Source organism: Ilyonectria robusta (assembly GCF_021365365.1).
Source record: "Ilyonectria robusta strain PMI_751 chromosome Unknown BGZ61scaffold_9, whole genome shotgun sequence".
Taxonomy (NCBI): Eukaryota; Fungi; Ascomycota; class Sordariomycetes; order Hypocreales; family Nectriaceae; genus Ilyonectria; species Ilyonectria robusta.
Window position 1 is genome coordinate 371,313 of NW_025764443.1, and position 23,655 is coordinate 394,967.

General features: G+C 56.0%; 7 protein-coding genes across 7 annotated transcripts; 4 read left to right on the forward strand and 3 right to left on the reverse strand.

The window, feature by feature from the left end:
* Nucleotides 1-2,225: 2,225 nt before the first annotated feature.
* On the forward strand, nt 2,226-4,535 carry BGZ61DRAFT_351964 (uncharacterized protein; the record flags this gene model as incomplete). The annotated part of the gene is made up of 3 exons (XM_046240383.1): nt 2,226-2,613; nt 2,672-3,943; nt 4,087-4,535. The coding sequence occupies 3 exons, from the start codon at nt 2,226-2,228 to the stop codon at nt 4,533-4,535; spliced, it is 2,109 nt and encodes a 702-aa protein (XP_046104619.1).
* A 1,378-nt stretch (nt 4,536-5,913) lies between these two features.
* BGZ61DRAFT_532091 (uncharacterized protein) lies at nt 5,914-6,892 on the reverse strand (the record flags this gene model as incomplete). Its single annotated transcript, XM_046253821.1, has 2 exons — nt 5,914-6,037; nt 6,177-6,892. The coding sequence occupies 2 exons, from the start codon at nt 6,890-6,892 to the stop codon at nt 5,914-5,916; spliced, it is 840 nt and encodes a 279-aa protein (XP_046104620.1).
* Nucleotides 6,893-7,814: 922 nt separating this feature from the next.
* BGZ61DRAFT_234233 (uncharacterized protein) lies at nt 7,815-8,668 on the reverse strand. Its single transcript, XM_046238256.1, has 2 exons — nt 8,282-8,668; nt 7,815-8,226 (listed from the first exon to the last, which is right to left on the reverse strand). The coding sequence occupies exons 1-2, from the start codon at nt 8,523-8,525 to the stop codon at nt 8,006-8,008; spliced, it is 465 nt and encodes a 154-aa protein (XP_046104621.1). The 5' UTR covers nt 8,526-8,668; the 3' UTR covers nt 7,815-8,005.
* Nucleotides 8,669-10,120: 1,452 nt separating this feature from the next.
* On the forward strand, nt 10,121-10,510 carry BGZ61DRAFT_450974 (uncharacterized protein). The gene has a single exon (XM_046245779.1). The coding sequence runs from the start codon at nt 10,156-10,158 to the stop codon at nt 10,462-10,464; it is 309 nt and encodes a 102-aa protein (XP_046104622.1). The 5' UTR covers nt 10,121-10,155; the 3' UTR covers nt 10,465-10,510.
* A 4,236-nt stretch (nt 10,511-14,746) lies between these two features.
* BGZ61DRAFT_450977 (uncharacterized protein) lies at nt 14,747-15,604 on the reverse strand. The gene is made up of 2 exons (XM_046245780.1): nt 15,015-15,604; nt 14,747-14,938 (listed from the first exon to the last, which is right to left on the reverse strand). The coding sequence occupies exon 1, from the start codon at nt 15,515-15,517 to the stop codon at nt 15,218-15,220; it is 300 nt and encodes a 99-aa protein (XP_046104623.1). The 5' UTR covers nt 15,518-15,604; the 3' UTR covers nt 14,747-14,938; nt 15,015-15,217.
* Nucleotides 15,605-16,399: 795 nt separating this feature from the next.
* Nucleotides 16,400-17,676, forward strand: BGZ61DRAFT_577009 (uncharacterized protein; the record flags this gene model as incomplete). Its single annotated transcript, XM_046256237.1, has 2 exons — nt 16,400-17,104; nt 17,267-17,676. Exons 1-2 carry the CDS (start codon nt 16,882-16,884, stop codon nt 17,674-17,676), a joined length of 633 nt encoding a protein of 210 aa, XP_046104624.1. The 5' UTR covers nt 16,400-16,881.
* A 3,639-nt stretch (nt 17,677-21,315) lies between these two features.
* On the forward strand, nt 21,316-23,308 carry BGZ61DRAFT_493639 (uncharacterized protein; the record flags this gene model as incomplete). The annotated part of the gene is made up of 3 exons (XM_046250673.1): nt 21,316-21,724; nt 21,778-21,910; nt 21,964-23,308. 3 exons carry the CDS (start codon nt 21,316-21,318, stop codon nt 23,306-23,308), a joined length of 1,887 nt encoding a protein of 628 aa, XP_046104625.1.
* Between the last annotated feature and the right edge of the window lie 347 nt (nt 23,309-23,655).

Sequence of the window (23,655 nt, forward strand, 5' to 3'; positions counted from 1 at the left end):
TCTATTACTGAGATATCAGTCCAAACTTTTTAGGCTACTGGTCTGGGCTACGCCACCTTCTCTTCCGTTACATAGTTCATGGAGCTGAATGAGTCATTGTTAATGGCTAGTGAATGATCCTCAGTTCTTATTGGCATGGAGTTGACACAAGGAGGTGCTAGGCGTTGCAGAAGGCCTGTTTTTGGCATCACGTAGAGTTCTTCCAATATTTTTACAAGAGTCAAGCCAGTTATTGATAATCCTGGCAAGCTCCACAGCACAGGAGAGGAGGGGGCTTTCATGTTACTACAGATGGTTTGTTGTGAGAGAAGATGGAACAATCCGCCACTGGCACATGTAACCTGTCCATAGAGCACCCGTTTGTAATCAGAGCTGACGAAACTTGCCATAGATGTCGGAAATTTAATTGGTACCTTGTGTCGTATAACCTAGACTCCGGGTTTGAGGCAAGGCCTTCGAACCATCTCATCGGTAGCGATTACTATCACGCACCCTAATTCGAAGAAAAACGCCTCACTCATGTTATTCTGCAGGAAGGAAAAATGCCGAGACATTGGGTTTCTCTCACGGTCGTGTTTTATGCCCTCTGTGTGAGGGTGAGTGATTACAAAAATGAATGAACGTGCTAACCTCCGTTGATATGGTATAGGCTGACCGAGGTAATAAACTCGGGTGTTGTCCGAAGTCAGGATGACGATGACATAGAGAACCGAATCGGGCAATGCCATATTCAATACTGCGTTCCATGCTGCCGGCGAATTAGGCCTTCCAATTCCCAGAGAGAGCGACTGACAAAAGAATTCATGATGGGGCCCTTGAATCTTTCGATTATTAACCACGGCTTGCCACTTGATTTACTGGCGGTCGACTAAACAATGCGAGCTATTTTCTCGGCTACGACACACCTTCCAGGCCATGCCGTTAGACCACCAAGGCCCCCCAAAATTGGGGTGAGATACTTGCCGACTGTCCCAAGTGGACAATTCTCCCGTTCATCCATTTCTCCAACGACTGAGGACCGAGGTCTTTACGGCACAAGTGCGTCACTGCAGCCTATTAGATCGCTCCGTCACAATGGCTCTCCCGAATCACTAGACCAACACGCAAAAGACCTTTGCGTCAGAGACAACGCGCAGAATCCATGACAGTTCCAGTTATCCCCGTTATTCGAGATTGCAGTGGCATGGTGAGTTATTCACTGTGAGACGAGCCATCACTTGTTGGGCGGATAGCGTCATGACAAAGCCTCCTAGGAAGGCAGAGTGTCGCGCGGCTGGAAGAGTTAATAGTAGCTGTCGACCTAGCTCGGCAGTCCGGTACCGCATGCCGGCTCACGTGGACGGAGAACCGGGTCCTGGGCCGTACAGAGTGCTTGCTGGCAGTTTTCATGGAGAATAAGAGTCGGAGCACATCAAGCAATTCATTGGAATCCGGGAGGACAGCAAAGCCGTTGGGACTCAATTGACTCGATTGCTAGATCCGGGCCCGTCTCGGACTCTCGGAGAGAGCGCCGGGTCGGCAACGTCGCCGGGCAAAAGGCAACTGGGAGCTGTGAGCTAGAGTTGCGATTGCCCGTAATGCGGTAATGCGGGGGAAAGTGGGAACTACCGCACCCCAAACTCTGGGAGCTCTCAGGCCAGACCAACCAGACGCGCCGCATTGAGCTGAGCTAAAGGTTGCCTCCAGCCATGGGAAGGCACTCAGTTCGCCAAGTCACGACTCTGTCGTGGGGGGGAAACGTGGGAAGGAGCCGCCCATCCTCGGGCTCAGCACAATTCCTCACCCCCGACAATTGCCAACGGAAGGACCTGTTCATAGCCGCGCCTTCCTGGTCCCTCTCCTTCCGTCCTCGCACGCAAATGCATCTGAGACCTACTCCGGCTCCACTGCCGTAGTCGATTTCCCAGGCTTTGTCACTTGCTGGAAGCTCATTCTCACCAAAGCCCGCAATAACCGAGGGTATTGGGAGGGCCTCATAGCCGTCTGCGACTCATCAAAGAGGCCCCTTCAGACGCGTTATCGAGGTGGTTATGCATAGGACTTTGAGACCGCTTATCCAGAAGGTATTCGCGTCTGTGCTCTCTCGCCCATATATAGTCCCTCCCCTTTTCCCCCCTTCCCTTCTACCTGGTGCACTAGTCGTCTCTAGTCGTTGTCATCCTGCTCGGCTTTCGGGCACACGCCCGATATCCAACTTGCAACCTACAACCTCCAAAGCAGTCGCCATGCCGGACAACCATCACCACATCCAGGACGAGGTGCTGCGGCACTCTCTCGAAGACCCAGACGACTTCTGGCGGCACCAGGCCGAGCACCTTCACTGGCATAAGAAGTTCTCGTCCACCATCCAGCTGACCCAGAAGACGCTCAAGAACGGCATCACCCACGACAGCTGGGAGTGGTTCCCGGATGGCGAGATCTCCACCTGCTACAATTGCGTTGATCGCCATGTTCTCGATGGCCATGGCGACTCGGTTGCCATCTACTTCGACAGCCCTGTCACTAACACCAAGGAGCAGTACACCTACAGCCAGCTGCTCGAGGAGGTCGAAATCCTCGCCGGCACCCTAAGGGAAGAGGGCGTCAAGAAGGGAGACGTTGTCATGCTCTATAGTAAGTACATGGGATTATACTGCCATATCCAGAAAAGGGTGCCTAACCTTTGCATCAGTGCCAATGATTCCAGCCGCCGTCATGGGAATTCTGGCCATCAACCGACTGGGTGCCATCCACTCCATTGTGTTTGGCGGCTTTGCACCGAACGCTCTCGCACAGCGCATTGATTCTTGCAAGCCAGTTGCCCTCCTAACAGCCTCATGTGGCATCGACGGCAACAAGCCCCCTATCGCCTACAGGCCCTTGGTAGAAGAGGCAATCTCCCTTTCTACCCACAAACCAAGCAAGACTATCGTCTGGCAACGTGATCAGATCCGGTGGAATCCGATGGACCGGAATGCTGGTCAAGCTACCTGGCAAAAGCTCGTCAGGAGCGCCCGAGCCCGAAACATCAGGGCAGATTGCGTACCCGTCAAGAGCACCGATCCCGTTTACATCATTCATACCTCGGGTACCACTGGCACTCCCAAGGGTGTCCTGCGCGATGCTGGCGGTCATGCTGTCGGTCTGCATCTCTCCATTAGCTACCTCTTCAACATTCACGGGCCGGGTTGTGTTGCCTTCACGGCTTCCGATATTGGATGGATTGTTGGACATTCATACATCGTCTATGGACCTCTCCTCACTGGTGCAGCAACCGTTCTTTATGAGGGAAAACCAGTTGGAACCCCTGATTCCTCGGCTTTCTGGCGTGTTGTGGAAGAGTACAAGGTCAACACCATGTTCACTGCACCAACCGCCCTCCGAGCTATCAAGCGCGATGACCCCGACAACAGCTTAATCGCCGAGTTTGGCAAGCGAGGCGGCCTCAAGTCTCTCAAGGCCCTCTTCCTGGCTGGCGAGCGATCAGAACCAACGCTCATTCAAATGTACCAGGATCTTCTAACCCAGTACGGCGCTGACGACTCCCACGTCATTGACAACTGGTGGTCCACGGAGGTCGGCTCCCCCATCACTGGCCGTGCTCTCGTTCCACACGCTGGCAAGCACCGCAAGACAGACGTTCGTGACCACCCACCTCCCCATCTAAAGGCTGGAAGCGCCGGCAAGGCCATGCCTGGGTTCGATGTGCGGATCGTGGACGACGAGGGCCATGAAGTCGAGAAGGGTTTGATGGGGAACATCGTCCTAGCAATGCCTCTAGCACCAACGGGCTTCCGGACTTTGTGGCAGGATGAGGAGCGATTCTGGAAGGGGTACCTGAAGAGGTTTCAGGGAAAGTGGCTAGACACAGGAGACTCGGGCTGGATCGACCATCAGGGCTATATCCATGTGATGAGCCGAAATGATGATGTTCTGAATGTGAGCGCACATCGTCTATCAAGTGGTAAGTCATATGACCCTGTTCTCATGCATGCATCTCCTAAGCCAGAGTGTTTCTCATTGATCATTCCACTCGGCTCACTACCATGCACTCAATGGCATGATTCAAAAACATCGTTGCAAGAATCACGACTTACACATGCATAGGCTCCATTGAGCAAGCAATTGCCACCCATCCCCTCATTGCTGAGTCCTGCGTTGTGGGCGTTCCCGACCCCATTAAGGGTCAAATGCCCTTCGCATTCATCACTCTCTCCACACCGGATCACCCATCGTCTGCAGTGCCAGACCAGCAAATCACGGCCGAGATTCAGAACTTGGTGCGTCGACAGGTCGGTCCCATCGCGACACTTGGCGGCATCATCCAGGGTAAAGCCATGATCCCTAAAACACGATCTGGCAAAATGCTACGGCGTGTCCTGCGGGAGATGGTGGAGAACGCTGCGCATGGTGAACTCGCCAAAGAGGTTGCAGTGCCTAGCACCATTGAGGATGCGGCTATGATAGATGTAGCTCGAGAAAAGATCAGGGAGTACTTTGAGCTCAGGGGATCTAAGCATGGTGCCGTTGAGGGCATGATCAAGGCCCGACTGTAGGGGTTGGATGAGCTGGACTCTAGCAGTGCAACCTGCTTGGGCTTGGTGAGCTCACATATTCCAATGTGGCTACTTAGGATATGATCATTCGCTTGGAGAGGATAGTTCAGGCCGATTTATCTCTTTTGTATAGCGTGTTCGTTACGGGGCTGAAGGACTTGTCTCTCCTAAGAAGAGGTTGTTTCCAATATGAAAACAAAAGCACACATGCAATGGCCCAAAATATAATAGTAATGTACAAGCCAGTTATCTCTCAATGTAGTATCAAAGAAAGCTAGATGCTTCAAGAAACCAAAATATGTTGTACTGAGGATGCTGATCACGCCTGTCAATATCAGATGCAGGGGTTGAGCACATAGTTCATTCCCCTTGGTTGCTGATATGCCAATCCATCAACCATGAACCTCGCCCGAGGCCTTCCTTGACCGACTTTCTACGAGCCCCATTCACTCTTCAATCTGATGCCAGAACCACTCAATATTCTTCATGCCTCTAATTGCCGACGTGGCAAGTCGCACAATGCCTCACCCACTGACGATCCTGGCATGACAGACCCATTCCACACGGGGTTCCACACTCTGCGCCGGTCTGAACTTCCGCCTTTCTTCGTCAACAAATTGCAAATGGGGACATGACACCGATGTCTCGGGATTTTCATCGATGTAGTCACACGGCTCAATGGTTTCCGTGTCACAGCGAGCGCTCGACGGTGAGTAGAGCGTACGGGAAGGATCTGTGGTACCGGTTGCTACTAGCTCGAATCATGGAGGGTAGGAGATGAGGGGGTTGTACAATGGTTGGGATACGGGTTGAATAGACCGAAGATATCCGCATGACGACTTCTCGTCTCTGTCGGGTCGGATAATGTACTGGCTACAGGTCTTGAGGCTGCCTAAACATGACTGGGTTCGATAGGACGGCGTTCATTCAACGCGAACAATGTTCTCAAGAAACCTCGGCTGTGTTGCGTTTACTTTATTTCATGTATATGTGGACTTGCTGAAGCAGCTTCATTCTCCGCCTGGAGACAACGCTCGGCGACGAGAGGAGAGGCACCAAAGGAATGGTACAAAATGTAGAATTTGAAATTCAAAAAACCTACCAAATTGTCCGCGTGGACATATCCCGCACAAGTTCTATGGATGCTCTCTAGGCCATGAAACCAAGGGCGATGCTGTACTACCATTCATATCATGCAAGTCCACCCGTCGCCTCCAATGCAAACGTAAACTGCAGTGCTGCCGAGAGCCAGATGTCTGCCCAATGCTCCGTCATGCATTCGTACCAAATCTCGCATCCTCTCAATGCTCTGTTGCATAATCGTGTCTCGTCCAAACCAGTTCCACTCTGACAGGATGTCGGGGGTGGCAAGGTTAGGTTATGTCTTTTGGTGTTGTTTATGGTAGAGTCCATGGACGCTGCTCTGTCCCTTGGGTGCAATCTTCATGTTTGAGAAGCGAGTCTCGGGCAGCCTCTTACCTGCCTTGAGGCTTTCGAGAACCCTAGTCGAGTACATGTTAGCCACCATATTCCTGTTTCCTCCACAGTTGTCTCTTCGCGGTTGTCTCCTCGCAGTTGTCTCCTCGTACGCGATATTCACATGTCAGAGACAATGACGAATACGGGATTGTTGCCACTCACCACTCAACCCCAACAAACTTGACCCCAGCTCCTCCAATCTTCTTGATCTCCTTGTCCAGTTTGCTTCCAGCTAGTCCTCCTCCTGTTCCTGGTGCAGCTCCTCGACCAGCGGGGCGCCCGATGACAACATGGGTGACCCGCCGCCGCCCAAGGTGCAGTGACATCTGGCCGCCGTTCTCGGTGAGCAAGTGCTTCAGCTTGTGGTCCGATACGAGGGGGAACGTGCTGCCGTTGACGTAGACTACTACGCCGTCGAAGAGACCCCGGGTACGCATTCGGTCGTTGTGGTCTTGATCCTGCAGTCGGCGCTTCTCCATCAACGCCTCCTCGCCTGTCAAATTCTTGGCCTCGCTGCCGTCGGCGAGGGACTCGTTGGAGGACTCCTTAGAAGACTCGTTAGATGACTCCTTGGCCAGGCTCTCGCGCATCTTGCCCGGCTGCACGAGCATGTCCCTCACGCTGCGCTGCGCACGCTCCCGCACGGCCTTGGGGATCAGCGTCTTGTGCTTGTCATCCCAGTCCTCGGACCCGGCGCCGCACGAGACACCGCCGCCGAACTGGCTGTTGAGCTTGCGGTTGCGGGAGTCGCGCCACCCGATACCCGGCGTGTTCTCCGGCCGCTGATGGCCCGTTGAGGACGAGTTCCATGGATCGAAGCTGGCTCCGTAGCGCGGCGCCGCCGCCTGCGAGGGCTGGCCGCTGGGAGGTGGTTGCATGGATTGACGAGTGAGAGGCGACGGTGTTTTGCTTTTTTTCGCGGTACTGTGGTAGGTTTACCGGGGTTTGGAGCGCCCCTCGGAAAGCCTCTGGGAATAATACGGTGCCGTTGAAGAAATGTATGTCTACCTAGATAGGTAGGTAGTAGGTAGTTGCCTGTAACCAGCATCTCATTGCGAGGGCAAGAATACAGCCGCGCGAACCTGACGTTACCGAGGCAATCACGATTCACGACCTTACAGCCTTCCTCGCTCAAAAAAGGTCTCTATTCCCCAACAATCGTCCTAGTTTGACTTGGAAATTCTCAGCCGCCGCGTGGCGCGTGCGAGAGCACAGCCATAGTTGAGTCGTGCACGTCAACCAAAACGCGCGGTCACATGAGCCAGCAACCACAACCACAGCTTGTTCTCTCACCTCCACTCACCTACACCATCGTCCCCCAATTACCCTATATCACCGAGTGTCAAGCAAGGGGAATTCAACTTCACCTCACGTCAGCTGCCCATCACACCACTTGACAGCCTTAGCAACCCCATGTTCTGGTCATTCAGGTCTGTTGACGCGCGTTGGCACATATATACCGTCCGTTAATCCACCGATCACCCGTCTCACCGCGGCGGACTGCCATGTGTGACAGCTACTAAGCTCAGATACTACCACACGATATCCCATACTTAGATGTTCGCATCGCCCGTGCCCCTGGCTGAGACGCACATCTCTCCACAAAACGGGCCCCCTCCGCAGGACCCGCGACGCCCAGCAAGCATGTCTGGTGAAATGCATGCAAAGGCCTGCTTGCTGCAATCATGATGCGCATCATCCAGCCAGGGCGTTGGTTGCAGCCAAGCCAAGGCACGCAGCCTTGCTTGTTAGATCGACACAAAATGCACAGACACTTCGCCCATCTGGCTCGGCACCACAGGGCCACCCAACCAGAAACCACAGGGCCAGCTGAATCGAACATGACATGGCATAGATCAGGCATAACCATGGTAGAGGCGTGGCAGAGGCACTAGCATCCCTCATCACCATCCATCGGCACCATCCAAGGATCCGAATATGCGCCTCGGCATGAGCATCAGCATCCATCAGCATCGGCATCAGCATCGGCATCAACATCGGCATTTGCAGCACATGGCATGGCCGACGCTTGTCCTTGCACATTCGTCTGCGGGCTGCGGGCTCGGCCATACCGCTCGCCAACCTGTTGCATTGCCATGGGAATCCCTCCCCTCAGCTCGGCCGAGTATACGTCTGGGCGCCCCGGAACAATGCTCTCGCAGTACGTATTCACACGGCAAGGGAAGCTCCTCTGGCATCGAAATGCAATGTACTACCTACCTATGTAAGTGACAATGGCCACGAAACACGTGGGCCTACATAGGTACCTGGATCCTGCCCACAAACCCTGCATGTCCTGGGGAATATTTGTTTGCATGGGTCTTCGGGATGCGCGCAATCAATATACTTTAGAGCAGCTGTCGGGTCATGCTCGTTCGTTGACGCAATCCAACCACAGCGCAGGCACTTGAAAGAGCCTTTGCGTGCGTATTTGCTCCAAGCAAGCCAGCCAACCGTTCGGGGGGGGGGGCTTCTCATCCAAACGTCCATGCCCATCCCACCCTCCTTCATTCAAACAAGCCTGGTCCGTGTCTAATCTATCAAATGGGAAACCTCCTCGTCCAAGGGCCCCCAATAGATCCCTCTTCTCTCCTCCTTCGTAATCACTCGTTCTCTTGGCCAGGCCAGCCCCAAAACCTCTCAATCACCGACTCTGAGCCGAGCGAGATACACGCCCCCCCGAAGCCCTGGCCATGACTTCATACACCCTTCCTGAACCCGAAGGCGATTTTCATCTTTTTCTCACTGCCCCCCCGTCCAGGATCGCGGGAACTAATACCACCCAGTATGAGGTGTTCGCCAAAACCCACGGTCTGACAAGGCCGTGGCCACCCCTCTAGCACCACATTGGCCTGCGCATATGCGGATCATACCTGCAGGCCGCCCCCCGTTGACTGCTTGTGAACTTTGTTGGCCTATCGTACCCCAAATTCTCCAGATGTGAGGGACGTTAAGCAATGGGATGCTGCTGCCGAGTGGTTTTTGCATCGTTGGGCTGCATGGCTGAGCATGGCCGAACGTGGAGCATGGAGCATGTCCGTGGCAAGGTCCAAGGGGCGACTCAATGTAGACACCACGTTGAGATGATCATGACAAAAGAGAGCGAGAGGTGGGGATGCGGCCACTTGCCTTGTCGAACGCCCCTCCATCGCCCCCATCGTCACCATCCGCGATTAAGCTCCCCTTCTCATTACTCTTCTATCTCACTTACCCTGCTGGTTTACCGGGATGCCACGGAAGCGTCAGCAGATACTCCCCTCACCGGCAACGCCTCCGGTCCCCCCAAGACACAGATCCTCCAGGTAGGCATTTCGTCCCCGGCCATTCAAGGCATTCCCATGATTGTACATATTCGTACATGACCACGGCTGTCCTGCATGAGTACGTACTGGAAGGGGGCATCCCGTACATTAGTGAGCAGCCGTGGCAGGTGGATCACGGACCATGCCATCCCTCCCCCCGACCTGCGCTGGTCTGCGGGAAGGCTAATGTAGGCAGAACGACAGCGAGATCTTCACTAATTCACAGTCATGCTTCTCCCCTTAGCTGAATCTCACTCTTCCGGGCTTGTGTACCAAGAATACGATATGATACGGTCTCGAACCCTTGAGATTGCAACGTGGACCTGGTCGCCACCAGTCCGTCCGCTTCACTGCTTCCAATTATGTGATGATGATGGATCCTGCAATATATCGACGGGAGCGGCCCGGGTTACACAGTTCAAAGTCACCCTTGGCTGTGATTCCCTCGTGGTCTCGTACCAGCCCAGTGCGGAGTACATGATGCGGTCGACGGCACCGGGATGCTGACAGGGGAGCGACAACCGCCGATGGCTTTTGGTTAGTTTCTTTGAGATCTGTTTCGTCGTCGACCAGCGGGTCCACCAGGTGAGTTGGCAAGGAAGTGGTACCGTTATCACGCCCCCCGTGCATGGGAATGCAAGGGAGGGCGTTGTTCTATGACCGGGTACCTCTCACACCCATAGGTACCTCCAGACGAGGGAGTAGCGGTGAGAGCAACACTAGACCGCAACGAGTGCTATTCGGGCGCAAAGAAAAAAAAAAATCAATCCCGAGCAAGTGCTATCCCGGTGTTTTCTTGGACTAGATTCGGGAGCAGTTGAAGGGTGAGCCTGAGACTGATGGCTGAAGCCCTACAGGCGCCCAGGGACCGAAGTGAGGTTGGAAGAGCGAGATGCGCATGCAAGCATAGGTCAGATCTCGGACAAGCGCACCAGGCTCGGATGGACGACAGAGCACAGGAGCGCACTAAGCGCTGCCAGATCGCATCTGGGGGTCAGGAAGCGCAGCGGCAGTCTGTGGACAGAGCCGTCTTGGGGGGACCGGGGTGTGGAAGACATCGCCATAGGGCACTGGGCGAAATGTCCCGGAGCTGTCGCGCTGTCGCCGACGAAATGTGGACCTGCGGCGAGGGATGTCCCCCGACTTAGAATATGCTAGACGCCACGCCGTGTGGGCAGTTGGAGTCAAGGGGCGGACGCTCATCGCCCTCTTCACCAACGCGACGCCATTCCCTGTTAGGAAACAGCCTCGACCAGCGGCATCCCATGTGAAGCGGACCGTTGTCCACACATGCACGCACATGCAGCGTGAGCCAGCGGATGGGTGTCGAACAAGTGAGCTTCTTTGCTTGCCTGTGTGTGTTGGCAAAGACCTTTAGGTTCGGCGTGCTCAACGGCCCCCAACGCTCGAAGCGAAGCGAGCCTGATGAATCACTCAATGAGGGCTTCGGAGAGTTTGGAAAGCCAATGGGGGGGCTTGTCTAGAGCTTGTGATCTGGTCTCATTACTGCCGAGGCCATTGGACAGCCGAGTCCGGCCTCGGAATAATGAGTTGATAAAGCACAGAGATTGATGAAGAACACGCCCCAGTAAGTTCAGCAGGCTCATCGATCTGATGACCCAGGAACCAATGGTGAAGCGAGGATCTGGCGGCTTCGGTTGTGCTTGTTGGGGTGGTTGCGCTGGCGGTCATGGTAGCGGTGGCCGGGGTGGAAATGGTGGTGGTGTGCCAACGACGTGGTGGGCGCTCATTGGGTTGGTAGAGAGTCAGCGGCCGGCCTAGTATCGACACCAACAAGCCAACCCGGGCCTCAAGCGACGGGCTGATAAACACCAGTGCGGAACTATACGTGGCTTCTCTCAGGCCGTCCTTCGTGCTGGTTACGTTAGATGATGGTCCTTGTCGCCGTATCGCTTAGAGCAAGGAAGCACCGGCACATAGCCTTCCTAGTTTTGGGACTAGGGGAATGCCTCGGATGTTGTGCTGCGGGGAGAATGGATAATTCCCGATGTCCGATGTGTAGGCGTACCGGGAGAAGCGAGGCATTCAGCTCTCGGCCGGCCACCAGATCCGAAAACCAAATATCTTCGGCCGCCAGGCGTGGTGACGGCGCCGGGGCTGATTCTGGAGCTGGGTGGGACTTTTGCGATCCCCCCGGCTTCACGATATCGCCTTGGGCAATCCGCACTGTGTCCATCTCGCATCTGACAGCAAGACGAACGGGTAGGCTAATGCCAGCATCCACCAAAGAGCGTAAGCTGGTGCTGGCGTACGAGAAAGTGGAGGCCCCGGCCAGGAAAAAGTGGCGACTAGGCTGTTAATCCTTGGCCACTTCCGATCCCCCACGACGGACGGGACAAGGAAATCGCCCGGTGGTTGGCCGGCCCAGAAAACAAAGGGCTGGCGATGGACGGCTGGGGTCGCTGAAACGTCCCAGCAGGGGTCCCTGTCCACTCTTCCCGATCCATATGCACCTCTCATTGGCTATGTTCTAGACATGCACTACATAGCCGCTGTGCAGGTCATGCAAGTGCTCAAGCCAACATGATCCCCTCGCCACCCCTGTCTCCTTGGCCAGTCGGCTGCAGGGACTCATGGGAAGAAGGATGCTGATGAGCAATCGAAGCTCAGCCCTCCCGGAGGCTTGCAGAGGACATGGACATGGGAACAACGGATGATGACGGGCAGAAATGCATTCCTCACGCCATCATGAGGATAGCAGACTGAATAACTTGCGTCCGGATCCCGGTGGGTTGAGTTGAATGAAGCGATTCGTATCCGGATTGTCCCTTTGAAGGCTGAGACAAGTCAAGTTGCTGAGAGAAATAGAAATTTTCATCCGCGGCTGCAGGGTTGTATTACCCCCCCAAGGTTGATATGAGGGCGGTTCTCTGTTATCACGTGTTGCAGTTCCGAGGCTGACATCAATCTCACCAACTTCTGGTTGAGTCCCCGCCAGGCTTGGTTGTCTCGTGCTCTGTTGCACTGGCCTTCGAGCCGGACTATTCGGGCCTCAAAATGAGAGATTATCAAAAAGACCTCCACCACGTTGCGCGTGGTCAATGCGCTCTGCTATTTGACAGGACTGTAGTTTGTTTGGTTGGCGAGCTGGCCGCATGCTAAATGAGGTGGCGTTGAGTAAGATAAATTGATCCCGTTGATAGTACAACTGAGCAAGCCGAGCCGCTTGACCGAATCTTGCTGTTGAGCCAATAGGCCGATAGCTCGGGTTCCTTGGGGTCAGCGAAGTGCAAAGTCCAAGGGCGGAAACACACGGCCAAGCAAACTTGCCAGGGTTGAAGCCCCGGAGTGAAAACCAATGGTTGGTTTACTTGCTCTGGCCCTGGTACCTACTACGTAGTACCTTGTCATGTCTTTCATGTGGATAGAGGAGGCTCTCAGGGCTCCCTTGAGCGGGTGCCTGGTCTGGGGGCAAACGAGAACGCTCATTGAAAAAGGGCCACGACGGTAAAAGGCGCGCGGCAACGGGACCTCCGGGATTCGGGTGGTTGCTTGTTCAAGGCGTCGCGGGCCGAGTCTTCACACTGTACAATGACGAGGTTGGGTGTCACGGTCACGGGCTAGCGGCGTCCAGGTTGAATACCATGGTACGATGGCGGTTGCAAAAAAAAAGCAAATGCTTCCCCTCTGACCTGGTTCCGCATTGTGTCAGGGCCATGTTCCGAGATGGCAAACTAGACGGGCACATCCGGCCACGATGGGATGAGACGGACAGGAAACCCCAACCAACGGAGCGGGGCAAACCTGGAGACCATGATTGATGGCGGCTCTAAAGGCGCTGGACTGGGCCGGCCCCGAGTCGGGCCCTTGTCTCGATCCAAGACACCTGTGTCATGATGGACGTCCAAGTGAGACAAGAAGCCTAGATCGAGGACAGAAGGAGGCTCGTCGAGGGCTCGGGTCGACAATGTGGCTGGCCATGTGTCTCCCGTTGAAACGTGCTGGCGGCCCGTAGCAGCCAGTCGGGGGCGGCCAGCTGTCAAGCCCTCCCGACATGAAAGACACGAAGGGCGCTCTAGTTGGCTGAGGGGGGCGCCTGATATCGATAGCGATACTGGTCGACGCAGGCCTGGGCTGATTGTCAGACTGTGTTCTGCGATTATGCCAGTGTGCGGTGCCAACGCCAGCGTCCCGTGTACTGCGCCGCGGGAAGGGTCAGCCACACCAACCTGGCTGGCGCTTCGAGCCTCTGAGGGAGGTAAAAAACGCTCTCGGACCACATCCTTGTCTAGCCCGTCAACGGCCGATGGCCAGCATGGCGATCCCTGGACGAGGGGAGGGAGACTCCCCGCTGTGGGTGGTCCGGCGGTGGCTAGTGAGTTGAGCGTGAAAGGCGGAGAGCGAGGGTGAGGCGACAATGGACAGAGTCCGGATTTTCGGTGCGAAGTACCGGTACATGGCCCGGCGCTTGCCTGCCACAGTGCGCGTGTTCCTTGCCTCACCCCGGTCGGCGTCAACGCAACGGACTGGCCATTCCTGGACAGACTTGCGAGATTCGGCTGACGAGGATCAGTTTCCACTTGGACCGGCCAGTTCTTCGTTGTGTGCGGGGAGGAAGAAGGGCGGGCTCCTCTAGAATGGCTCATCGGAAGGGTTCCTCTGAGAAAAAAAAAAGCAAGCGGGAAGGAGCATGGGAAGCTTCCAGACGATGCACAGCACGCGTCATCCCTGGCCAGCGCCCGAGCGTCGAACATTCTATCCAGCACTGCAGATGTGCGGATGGGGCATATCAATTGCACTTTTAGAGCCGGCCTTGGGTACCTGCGTTAACCAGAAAAAGCGTCAAGTTTGGCTCTGCTCTACTACGTAACTTAGCAGGAACTTACTCAACCAACCCCTTCACGGGTGGGTAACTTTTGGCCGTGGTTGTGGAGTCATCGTAAGAGTTTGGTTACTTTTTCCTGTCATCGAAGCCTCGACGCCCGTCATACTCCGAGTTCGCGACAAGGATGCGGTGACTCGCCGCGGGCTGTTCGCGGTTCAGCAAGCCTCCCGCTGCTCTATTGCTGGATCATCTCGCCATCGCCACTCCGTTTCCGATGGACTTGTGACTTGTCTGTTTCCAGAGGTCTTTCCTTTTTCCGCGCTCACCTGCGTTGGCACTCGGCCGGATGACGAAGGGTGCCCTTGTTCCAACGGAATCTTGCATTGGCATACATGACACATGGTCCCCACGGCGGAGCTTCTGCACGCTTGTCTAAGGACCAGTCTGTACTGTAGCGTGTACTGTACTGTCCTGTACTGTCCTGTCCCGGCCTATCCTGGCCTGGAGTGGCACGGGTTTCGATTCGAGCCCGGACCCCGGTGTCGACGATTGACGGCGGCGGATCCGGATTCTCGCCCGGTGCGTGCCCTTTCTGTGATAAGTGACAGACCTGTGCCTGTCTCTACTGCTCCGTCGTTGAAGATATGCACAATGCCAGATCTGATTGATCCCCATGCTACGGATACTTGGCTGAGCGTGGCCCCGGCCTCGGCACTGCCTGGAATCACACGGTCCACGTTACCTGGCGCGATGTGACTTTCTCCTCACCCACGTCGGTACATACTTTGTTTGTCGGACTACTGCATACGGAGTAGCTTTTCTTCGATTCAAGTTTGGTACGTCGCCGAGCTCCCGCCGTTGACTAGAGGCCATAGTCTCGCTTTAGCTCCCGCCTTTGACGATGTTAGGCAGGTCATGCTCAACCTGGCTGTGCCAGCACACCCTCCCTCAGGTCGTAAATAATCTTGGGGGCTGGGTGAAAAAGACGACTCTTGTCGGCCGAGATTGACGAGATAGGCTGGCGTCGTAATCTCGCAGCACTCGTGGGCTTGATCAGGCAGTGACAGGGCCCTGGGGTCCTGGGATGCTGGGTCACAGGCGACCTGCGGGGATGTTTAGCCACCAACCTCTCTTGTTACTTTTCCATCCATGTTGCCCATGTTACAAACAGCTGCAAGAGGTAGGAAATGACGACAGCAATTGAAGATTGAATTGCAAACCGCATACGGAGTATTCCGCGCGGCGTAGCTTGATGCATCCGCGATCCATCTTGCACTACATGAACTCCGTACAGGATTATCAGATGTTGCAGATCCCCCGGCTCCAGGGTCTAAAGAGGCAGGACGCTTTGCGGTCCCCAAACGGGGAGGTGGACGACTACTACCCAATGCTGGATCTGAGCGAGGTGGAGACATGAGTTTATCATAACGCAATACAGTTTGAGGGATGAGGTTTTTGGCTTCCTTTGTTCTCTGGAGCTTTGTCTGCTGAAGTGGTCTGGCTGAATCTCTAAAATGCCACTTACGTAGAAGCTTGAAACGATGTTGACTACTTACCTTGGTAGGCGTTTAACACCCCCCGTGGTTCCGTGCCATCCGCGCCGTACCTGTCTCCGGCGTACTGTAGCGCATCCTACATACACTCATGCACATTGCCCGTCTACTTGCCTATGCATTGCACATGCACAGGAGACCGGCCCTGTCCCTAGCCTGGTGGCACCTTATGCACCTTGCATACCCGGCCAACGGTGCGTGCGCAGGGCAGGCGGCCATGCCATGCTAGATGGGCAGCATGAGATCTGCCAAAGTTTATAATTATAATTATCTGTGGTATCCGTACCTGGAGTTTGACCGTACCGGGGAACTGCCAAAGCCTACGAATGTAGGTTATTGAAGACCATCTCAGACACTCGCCCTTGCAAATGAGCGAAGTTGATTGATGCTGCACTGGCCGGAAGGGCCGCCCTCCTCCTTGAGCCGGCGGCTACTGCGCCGCATTGAACTATTCGCCATCCCAGGACTGGAACCAGCAGTCGACGATATCGGATGCTTCCAAGTACAGACGAGCAAAATACTAAGATCCTTCCACGGCCAGCATGAACCATGATGATGTGAGTTTCGTTTAGTCCCTGCAAGATACTTTTGAAACAGGACTATCAGGGACGGGATGCCTCGAACATCCGAGACCGATGCAATGTGCTGGGCTGCCTCGGTCAATTAATCATGAATATCTTATCGGAGGTTGGTCAAAATAGAGAGGGGATTCGAGCCCTGTTCCTTGCTAGAAGCAAGATATTTAACCAACCGAGGACGGGCGGAAACAGACATGGCAGGGCGGCCAATGCCCAGGTCCCTGTCCAATCCGAAAAGACGCCAAAGATACAAATTACAAAGTACCTCGACTACAGCATTGGATGTGGGAGGTGGGCAAATATGATGGAATTCAAATTCAGGGTGACGATGGACTGAGCGAGGACAGGGGAGAGCAAACATGAGCTCGCCCGGGTACTTTGGCAAAGAGGTACAGGTCGGAGTACATTGCCATGCCATGTCTTTTCGGAACCGAAGTCGGGGTGGCTTGACGGGGGGCCGAGGATTGGCAACCCGACAGGCTCAATGCTGGCTATGCCTCTGTCAAAGTCAGAAGCGGTCGGCTGAAGCAACATGCTGGCCTTCAATGAAAGGGCAGGCCGAAGAAAAAAAGGGCCAGAAAAGAAAGCGAAGTCGAGTTGCAGGGCAGTCCTGGGCAGCGATGATCGTCCCCTTGCCGCCGGAGGTGCATGATGGGCCGAGTCTCTGCGAGGAGACACAATGACAATGGCGCAGACAAACCGCTGGCGGGAAGAAGTGAGACATGGCTCGCCGCGAGTGGCCCATCGAAACCGCCACAACCCACCGCCGGTACCCAAGGACCATGGGCATCGGAAATAGCAGCCCTTCCGCAAACTAGTTTCTGGCGTGTTGGCGCGTTGGCACTGTGCCCACTTGGTCCCATTGTGCGAGGTTTGTTCGCGGGCCAGTCCAGCCACGGGGGCGATAGGCACGATGGGGACTCAAAGAGACAGACGGGAGAGGAGAGGGAGAGGAGAAAAGGCTGGGTGGCGAGGACCGCAATCGCGCATCACCAACACCAGACAGAGCCAGCACAATGACCGGCGCATTCAGCGGAGTCTTCAGCGGCACACTTCAGCGGCACACTTCAGCGGCACACTTCAGCGGCACACTTCAGCGGCACACTTCCTTCAGCGGCACAGTCAGTGGCACACTCAGCAACGCCCTTGACCCCCATTAATTATCCCAGCAACCCAGTCGAGCAAATCCGGTGTCCTCGGGAGGCGACAGGCGAGGCCCGTCATGGGGGGCCACGGAACACGGACCACGGGTCAAATGGCCAAGGGCACTCCGCACCAGCGGGCGCCGGCTCGCACGATTGCGCCCGAGATCCAAACGACCGGGGGTGTTGGATATTCGCTCAGTCATCCACATCGACGAGGAGGAGGCTGGCGGTGACGTTCAAGACAAGACAAGGGGTAGCCAGTCTGGAGTCTAGAGTCTGGAGACGCGAGCACCATTGACTTTTCTCCTCGTCGGAGCGAAGCGCCATGGGCCTCACTTCTCAGTCGGTACCGAGTTGACTGCGAACTAAGCCAGGGCACAGCCCCTCCGCGTCGCGAAGACAAACCCAACAGGGCGTTTCCAGCCGCCAGCCGCCAGTCGCCAGTCGCCAGTTGCCAGTTCTCAGGCCAGGTCCCAGCCAGGGCTCCAGTGTTTGTGCGAAGTCTCGGTGGTTGTACTGTACATAGCCTGTAATTGGTGACCATAGTCTTTGCCTAGGAGGGACTATTTTGACGTAGGAAGTGTGTTTGTGTGTGTGCGGCGCGTGCCCGCAACTTAATGAATGGCGAATGGGCGGTATGGACGCGCCGTTGGGCCTACGACGTAGTGAAATCGTAAAGTTGGAAACGCCGGAGCAATCAGAGGCGCCAAAGGAAACCAAGCAAAGCCCGAGGTGCAAAACCTTGTCGCCCTCTGGCTCGTGTAGAGCGGTGGTACGGAGTAGTCGTCGCCATGGATTGGGGGTGAGAGAGTCTAGAGGCGTACCAGGTACCCAACCTTGAGCTAGCCCACCACCGTGCCGCAACAGGAGGGGAACCTCAAAGACTTACCTACCTCGGAGTGAGGGGAAAAAAAGGCGTGAAAGCACACAACACACGACACGACACCACAACACAACAGCACAACAACACACACGACACGACACACAACATCCATCCCCCCCAACCCAACACGACACCAACGCAACGCAACGCAACCTCCCGCACCCGCGAGACGCCGAGAAGCAGGGCCTGGCTGCCACGAGCCAACCAGGAGAAAAAGCAAAGAAAGTCACCACCCGCCAACCCAAGCCCCAGCTTCCAGCCCCAGCCCACCGCACAGCAAAGTAGCGCGTGGCATGCACTGGGTGTGCTGTAGTGCTGGCGCGAGTGAGCGGAGCGGCCGGGGGCCAGGAGGGCAGCATCCATGGCTCCCGCCCACCCCCCGGTAAGGTGCCCCCCCCCGGCTCACTGGCCGCGCCGACCAGCCCTGCCCTGCGCCCTGTGGCCCAGCGGTGGTTCAGTGGTGGCCCCGAGGGCGATCCAGTGGGCTCTTGGGGTGCTTTGCGGGTGTCCTTGCGCGAGCAGATCCCCCCCGTAAGGGAGCGCTCCCTACAGGCCTCCCCAGGGGGCCACGCCGCCCACGCCGCCCGGCCAGCAGCGAGCGCCAGCGTCCGCCAAGCGCCATCACCCCCATGATCACCTCTGCACTTCTTCCCCCCCGTCTGGTACGACACTGTTCCACCCACCCCGCTGAGGCCCCCGGTCGACACGCCCCTCGCACCACCCACCATCACATCTCCGGACGCTCTTTGGCTCTCCAAGTCCCTACAGACCCTCCCTCTTCCACCGAGAATGAGCGCCAGGCGGCCCTGGCTCGTGCGCTGACAAGAGAGCGAGCAGTGCGCGCCCAACTGTGGAGCTCGCGCCGGGGGATAGGGACGGCAGAGAGAAGCGCAGCGAGGCTAAAGGTCCTGGTCAGTCTTGGTCAGTCCCGGGCGTTTGCTCGACTCCATCCCGCGAAACGCTAGAACAGAGACAGAGGGAGCGACGAGAACCAGCACTGTACAGCGCAGCACTATACTTGCCGGGCTCAACAAAACGTCCAGCTTAGTCAACCTAGTCAATCCAGTCGGGTAGGCCCTCGGCCGGGGAGGGCGAGGTCGGAGAGAGAGAGGAGAGACAAGAGACAAAAGACAAAGAAAGTAAAATAAAACCCGACGAGGAGGAGATACGGATGGATAGACAAGGAGAAGTCAATCAGTCAGTCAGTCAGTCAGTCAGTCAGTCAGTCAGTCAGTCAATTGGGAATCGGGGGCGTGGGCATCGGATTTGTCGCGTCGGTTCTGTCTTTGTCTCCCCGGCCGAAAAAAAAGTCAAGCCGGCCCAGATCAAAACCCTCGGCCGCGGTACCTGGTCAATCCCCTCTCGCTCTCTCCCTCTGTTCGCTCAATCAAAACCTTGCGACAAGAAGAACAGGCGCCAAGAACCCAGAACCACCTAGGAAGAGACAACCAGAGACAAGGTCCCAGGTCCCAGGTCCAAACGGAGGTCCAAAGACGCACAAAGACTCGCAAAGTACCTTGACAAGTTTCTCTCTCCCCTGGCTCTTCTTCCGCTTCCCCTTGCCCTTGTCTCTTCCATCCACTCACTTACTTGCCTTCCGTGGACCGTGGACCGTGGACCGTGGCCGACCGACGCCCCCTACTCCTCCTACTCCTACTCCCTGTGTACTCCTCCTACTCCTCCACTCCCACTCCCGACCCTGTCTAGCTTCACCCTACCAGTCGTTCCCTGCAACTGCGGGACCCGTTGACCACTACGTACCGTACCCGTACATACCTGCCTCCTCTCACCACCACCACCACCACCGACCACCGACCACCACCGCCAAAAACAAAACCTTCCCCAGAGAGGCGGTTCCTCTGTTTTTCTTCCGTCTTCACGACTCCACCGACCTCCTCATTTTTCCTGCCCCGACCTTGAGGTTCACGAGGAAGGTAAGTAGTGTCGTGTCTGTGCTTCCTCATCTTCCATCTCTTCCTTCCTCGCATGATTCCTGCTCTCCCCCTCTCTTCCTCTGCGCAACATCCAACGTCCCTTGTCCCCTCCTCCGCCCCGATCTCCAACGCAGCTAATCCGTCTGCATTGCAGTAGCGGGTGAACCCCCCCCGACGCCAGAGAAGTCAAGAGAAAAACCTCCAAACACTGGCGACTGTTTGCATGCGACTGTTCCTTCCGAGCTTCCATCCCAACCGACTCAACCCCTCCTACTTCTTCTCTTCATCATACTCTTTTTGCCTCTTTCACCGGCATCGACGCTGCATCCATATTCGCTCGCATCCACGTCCGTCGCTCGTGCATCGCCTCCGCCAGTAACTCGCCTTGCATTCGCCCTCGCGCTGGCACTCGCTTTGACATTGGCCCTTCAAAAAGATCCCGTTGGATGTTACGATTTGACACGATTGAATTTTTTATGTCCTGTTACGATTAGCACGCCTCTGAACGAGTCCGTCTTGCAGCCATTTTCCAAAACTCCACGCCTTCACGTCTCCCCCGTCGACGACAAGCAGTGCCTCCTCCGGGTCTCACCGTATCCCGGATCCTTGCCAATTCCACCTGCAACGAGCCTCTCGTCTGCCCAATTGCCCCAGCCGTCATTGCCGGGTCCTCCCTCGGACACGAATCGAACCCTCGCGCTCCCAGCAGCCTGGAAGCGCAGCCTTTCCTCGAGGTCGGCCAAGCTCCGTCCTCCTTTAGGAACTAGGAAACACCGGAAAGCTGGATTTGCCGTCGATCTCGCAAGTGCAGACCCGGGGTCCGTCCGACGTACAGTGCTACAACCCCCACGCCGCCCAGCGTTTGTCGTATATGAGCAGGGAGAGATTGCCATCTCTGCCGCTTCCACCGCCGGGCCAGGCCTACTCAGGCACTTCGTCACCTCGGGTCAGCTCCATCGGGTCCTACAACGGCTCCCACTCGGGCTCCCAGTCGTCTTTCACTTCGGCCGCCTCCTCCAACGGGCCCAAGACCCCTTCTCCAACTCTGCCCATCAACGCCATCACCGGCCCTTCCACCTCTATCACCAGTTACGACGCCATGAACCAGGCTGCTACTGACATGTACTACCCCCAGCACATGTCTGCGGGACAGGCCCCCGCGCCCCAGACTGTCACCTCTGGAGGAATGAGCCATTACCCTCAACACCAGCAGCCTCCTTTGTTGCAGCCAGGCCCTGCCCAGTACTCGGCCCCGGCCCCGTACAACCAATATGGCGGCTATGCCAATGGACTCACCTCTCCTCCCACCGCCCCTCCGGTGTCAAACCCGATGGGTGCTCAGAGCGTGCTTCCTCTGCCCGGCGTTGGCGCCCAGGGCACGATGCAGAGCGGTTACCAAGGTTTTGATACTACCGGCCAACAGCCCCCGCCAGGTATGAAGCCTCGTGTCACCGCTACGCTGTGGGAGGACGAGGGCAGCCTGTGCTTCCAAGTCGAGGCTCGAGGTATTTGCGTTGCTCGACGCGAGGGTAATGACTCCTGAATATACCAAAAGTAAATTCTTAACTGACTGGGGCGATAGATAACCACATGATTAACGGAACCAAACTGTTGAATGTCGCTGGTATGACCCGTGGTCGGCGAGATGGTATTTTGAAGAGTGAAAAGGTTCGACACGTCGTCAAGATTGGCCCCATGCACTTGAAGGGCGTTTGGTATGTTCATTCTCAACGGTCAAGACATCGAGTGGACCACTAACCGAGACAAGGATTCCTTACGACCGAGCCCTGGACTTTGCCAATAAGGAGAAGATCACCGAGATGCTTTACCCGCTGTTCGTCCATAACATTGGCGCTCTGCTGTACCACCCGACAAACCAAAGTCGGACCACCCAGGTGATGGCTGCTGCTGAGCGACGCAAGCAAGAGCAGAACCAGATGCGAAACCCCGCGCCACCCGGACTCCCTTCGATCGGCCAGCACCACCCCTCAATGGCCCTTCCCGGCCCTCAGCCTTCTCTGCCCTCTCACAACAACATGGGTCGCCCATCGCTTGACCGCGCACACACCTTCCCCACCCCTCCTACTAGCGCTTCAAGTGTCATGGGAGGCATGGGAACATCAGAGAGCTTCAATTGGCAGGGACAAGGAATGAGCGGACCTCAAGGTACCAACCCAATGTCGATTGACACCGGTCTAAGCAACGCGCGCTCAATGCCAAATACCCCAGCTACCACCCCGCCTGGTTCCTCTCTTCAGAGCATGCATTCGTACCCCTCCGGCGCGCAACAGCAGTATGACAACTCCCGGCCAATGTACAACACCCAGTCGCAGCAATCTCCCTACCAGACCTCAAACGCCAACCCGCAGGATCGGATGTATGCTCCACCCAACTCGTACCCGAAGAATGAAATGGGCCCTCCTTCAAGCAGGCCTTCGGCTTCAGGACCGTCCGGAGAGCAGCATGACAGCAAACCCCCCAATGGTTTGATTCATTCCGATCAGGCTGCCCAGCCTCAGAACGGCGATGAAGAGAACGAGCATGAGCACGATGCGGAGTACACCCACGATAGTGGCGCCTATGATGGTAGCCGCAACAACTACAACTACACCGCCCCTGGCGTTGGAGCGTTGGCAAACGACACCAACCTGTCACCTGAGATGACTGGTTCACCCAATCATCCGGCCCCATCAGGACGAGCTACCCCTAGGACGGCCGCTCCCACACAACCTTACTACCCCCAGCACGCCGGATACAACACTCCCCCTCGTGTTCAGCAGACCACCAGCAACCTCTATAATGTAATGAGCAACGACCGCGGAGCGGCAAATGGCGCGCCCGGCAATGACGTTTACGCACCTGCGGCTGACATGTCTGGTATTCCCAATGGTTATTCTGCCCAGCCTCCTGTGATGAATGGGGCTGCAGGTGTCCTGAAGCGCGGACGCGAGGACGATGAGGAACTATCCCGCCCCTCTAGCGATGGCCCTGGCTCCATGGGCAATCTCGATCTCAAGCGACGAAAGACCATGATGGAGTCGACCGTGCCGGCCCCCACGTACGATGCCATGTCGCGTCCTGCGTCAGCCGTCGGCGCCCCCCGGCGGCGATAGTGTTGTGTACCGTCACAATCCTTATCGTGTTCACCTGTTGCGTCTCATCTACGGAGGCGTCGCAGCATTCTGGGCGTTGAGAGACACTTTGGGAGTGTCTCCAGCGAATAATTCAGATTTTGCGCCGCTCTTTTCACGGTGCAACGACACATTCCTTAAAAACTTTCTTAAGCTCTTGCTTTGCTTTTCCTGATATTCGCAGTCGATTCTCGGCGCTACTCTCGACTACAGGATACGCTGACGAGTTATGATACGACTTCCAATTCTATGTTACCTAAGATGCCCTGTCACGGATGTACATGGCTGATGAGTCACGCTTTGCATGGAGGTCTTAATTTTTTTTTAAG

Excerpts from the sequence above, each read along its gene's own strand:
- BGZ61DRAFT_234233 (XM_046238256.1), bottom strand. The coding sequence starts at position 8,525 with ATGAAGGAGGGTGGGATGGGCATGGACGTTTGGATGAGAAGCCCCCCC. Across the intron at positions 8,227-8,281 it reads GGTTTGTGGGCAGGATCCAG|TACATTGCATTTCGATGCCA; the intron begins GTACCTATGTAG and ends ATAGGTAGGTAG.
- BGZ61DRAFT_450977 (XM_046245780.1), bottom strand. The coding sequence starts at position 15,517 with ATGTCTCCACCTCGCTCAGATCCAGCATTGGGTAGTAGTCGTCCACCT.
- BGZ61DRAFT_450974 (XM_046245779.1), top strand. The coding sequence starts at position 10,156 with ATGGCTGAAGCCCTACAGGCGCCCAGGGACCGAAGTGAGGTTGGAAGA.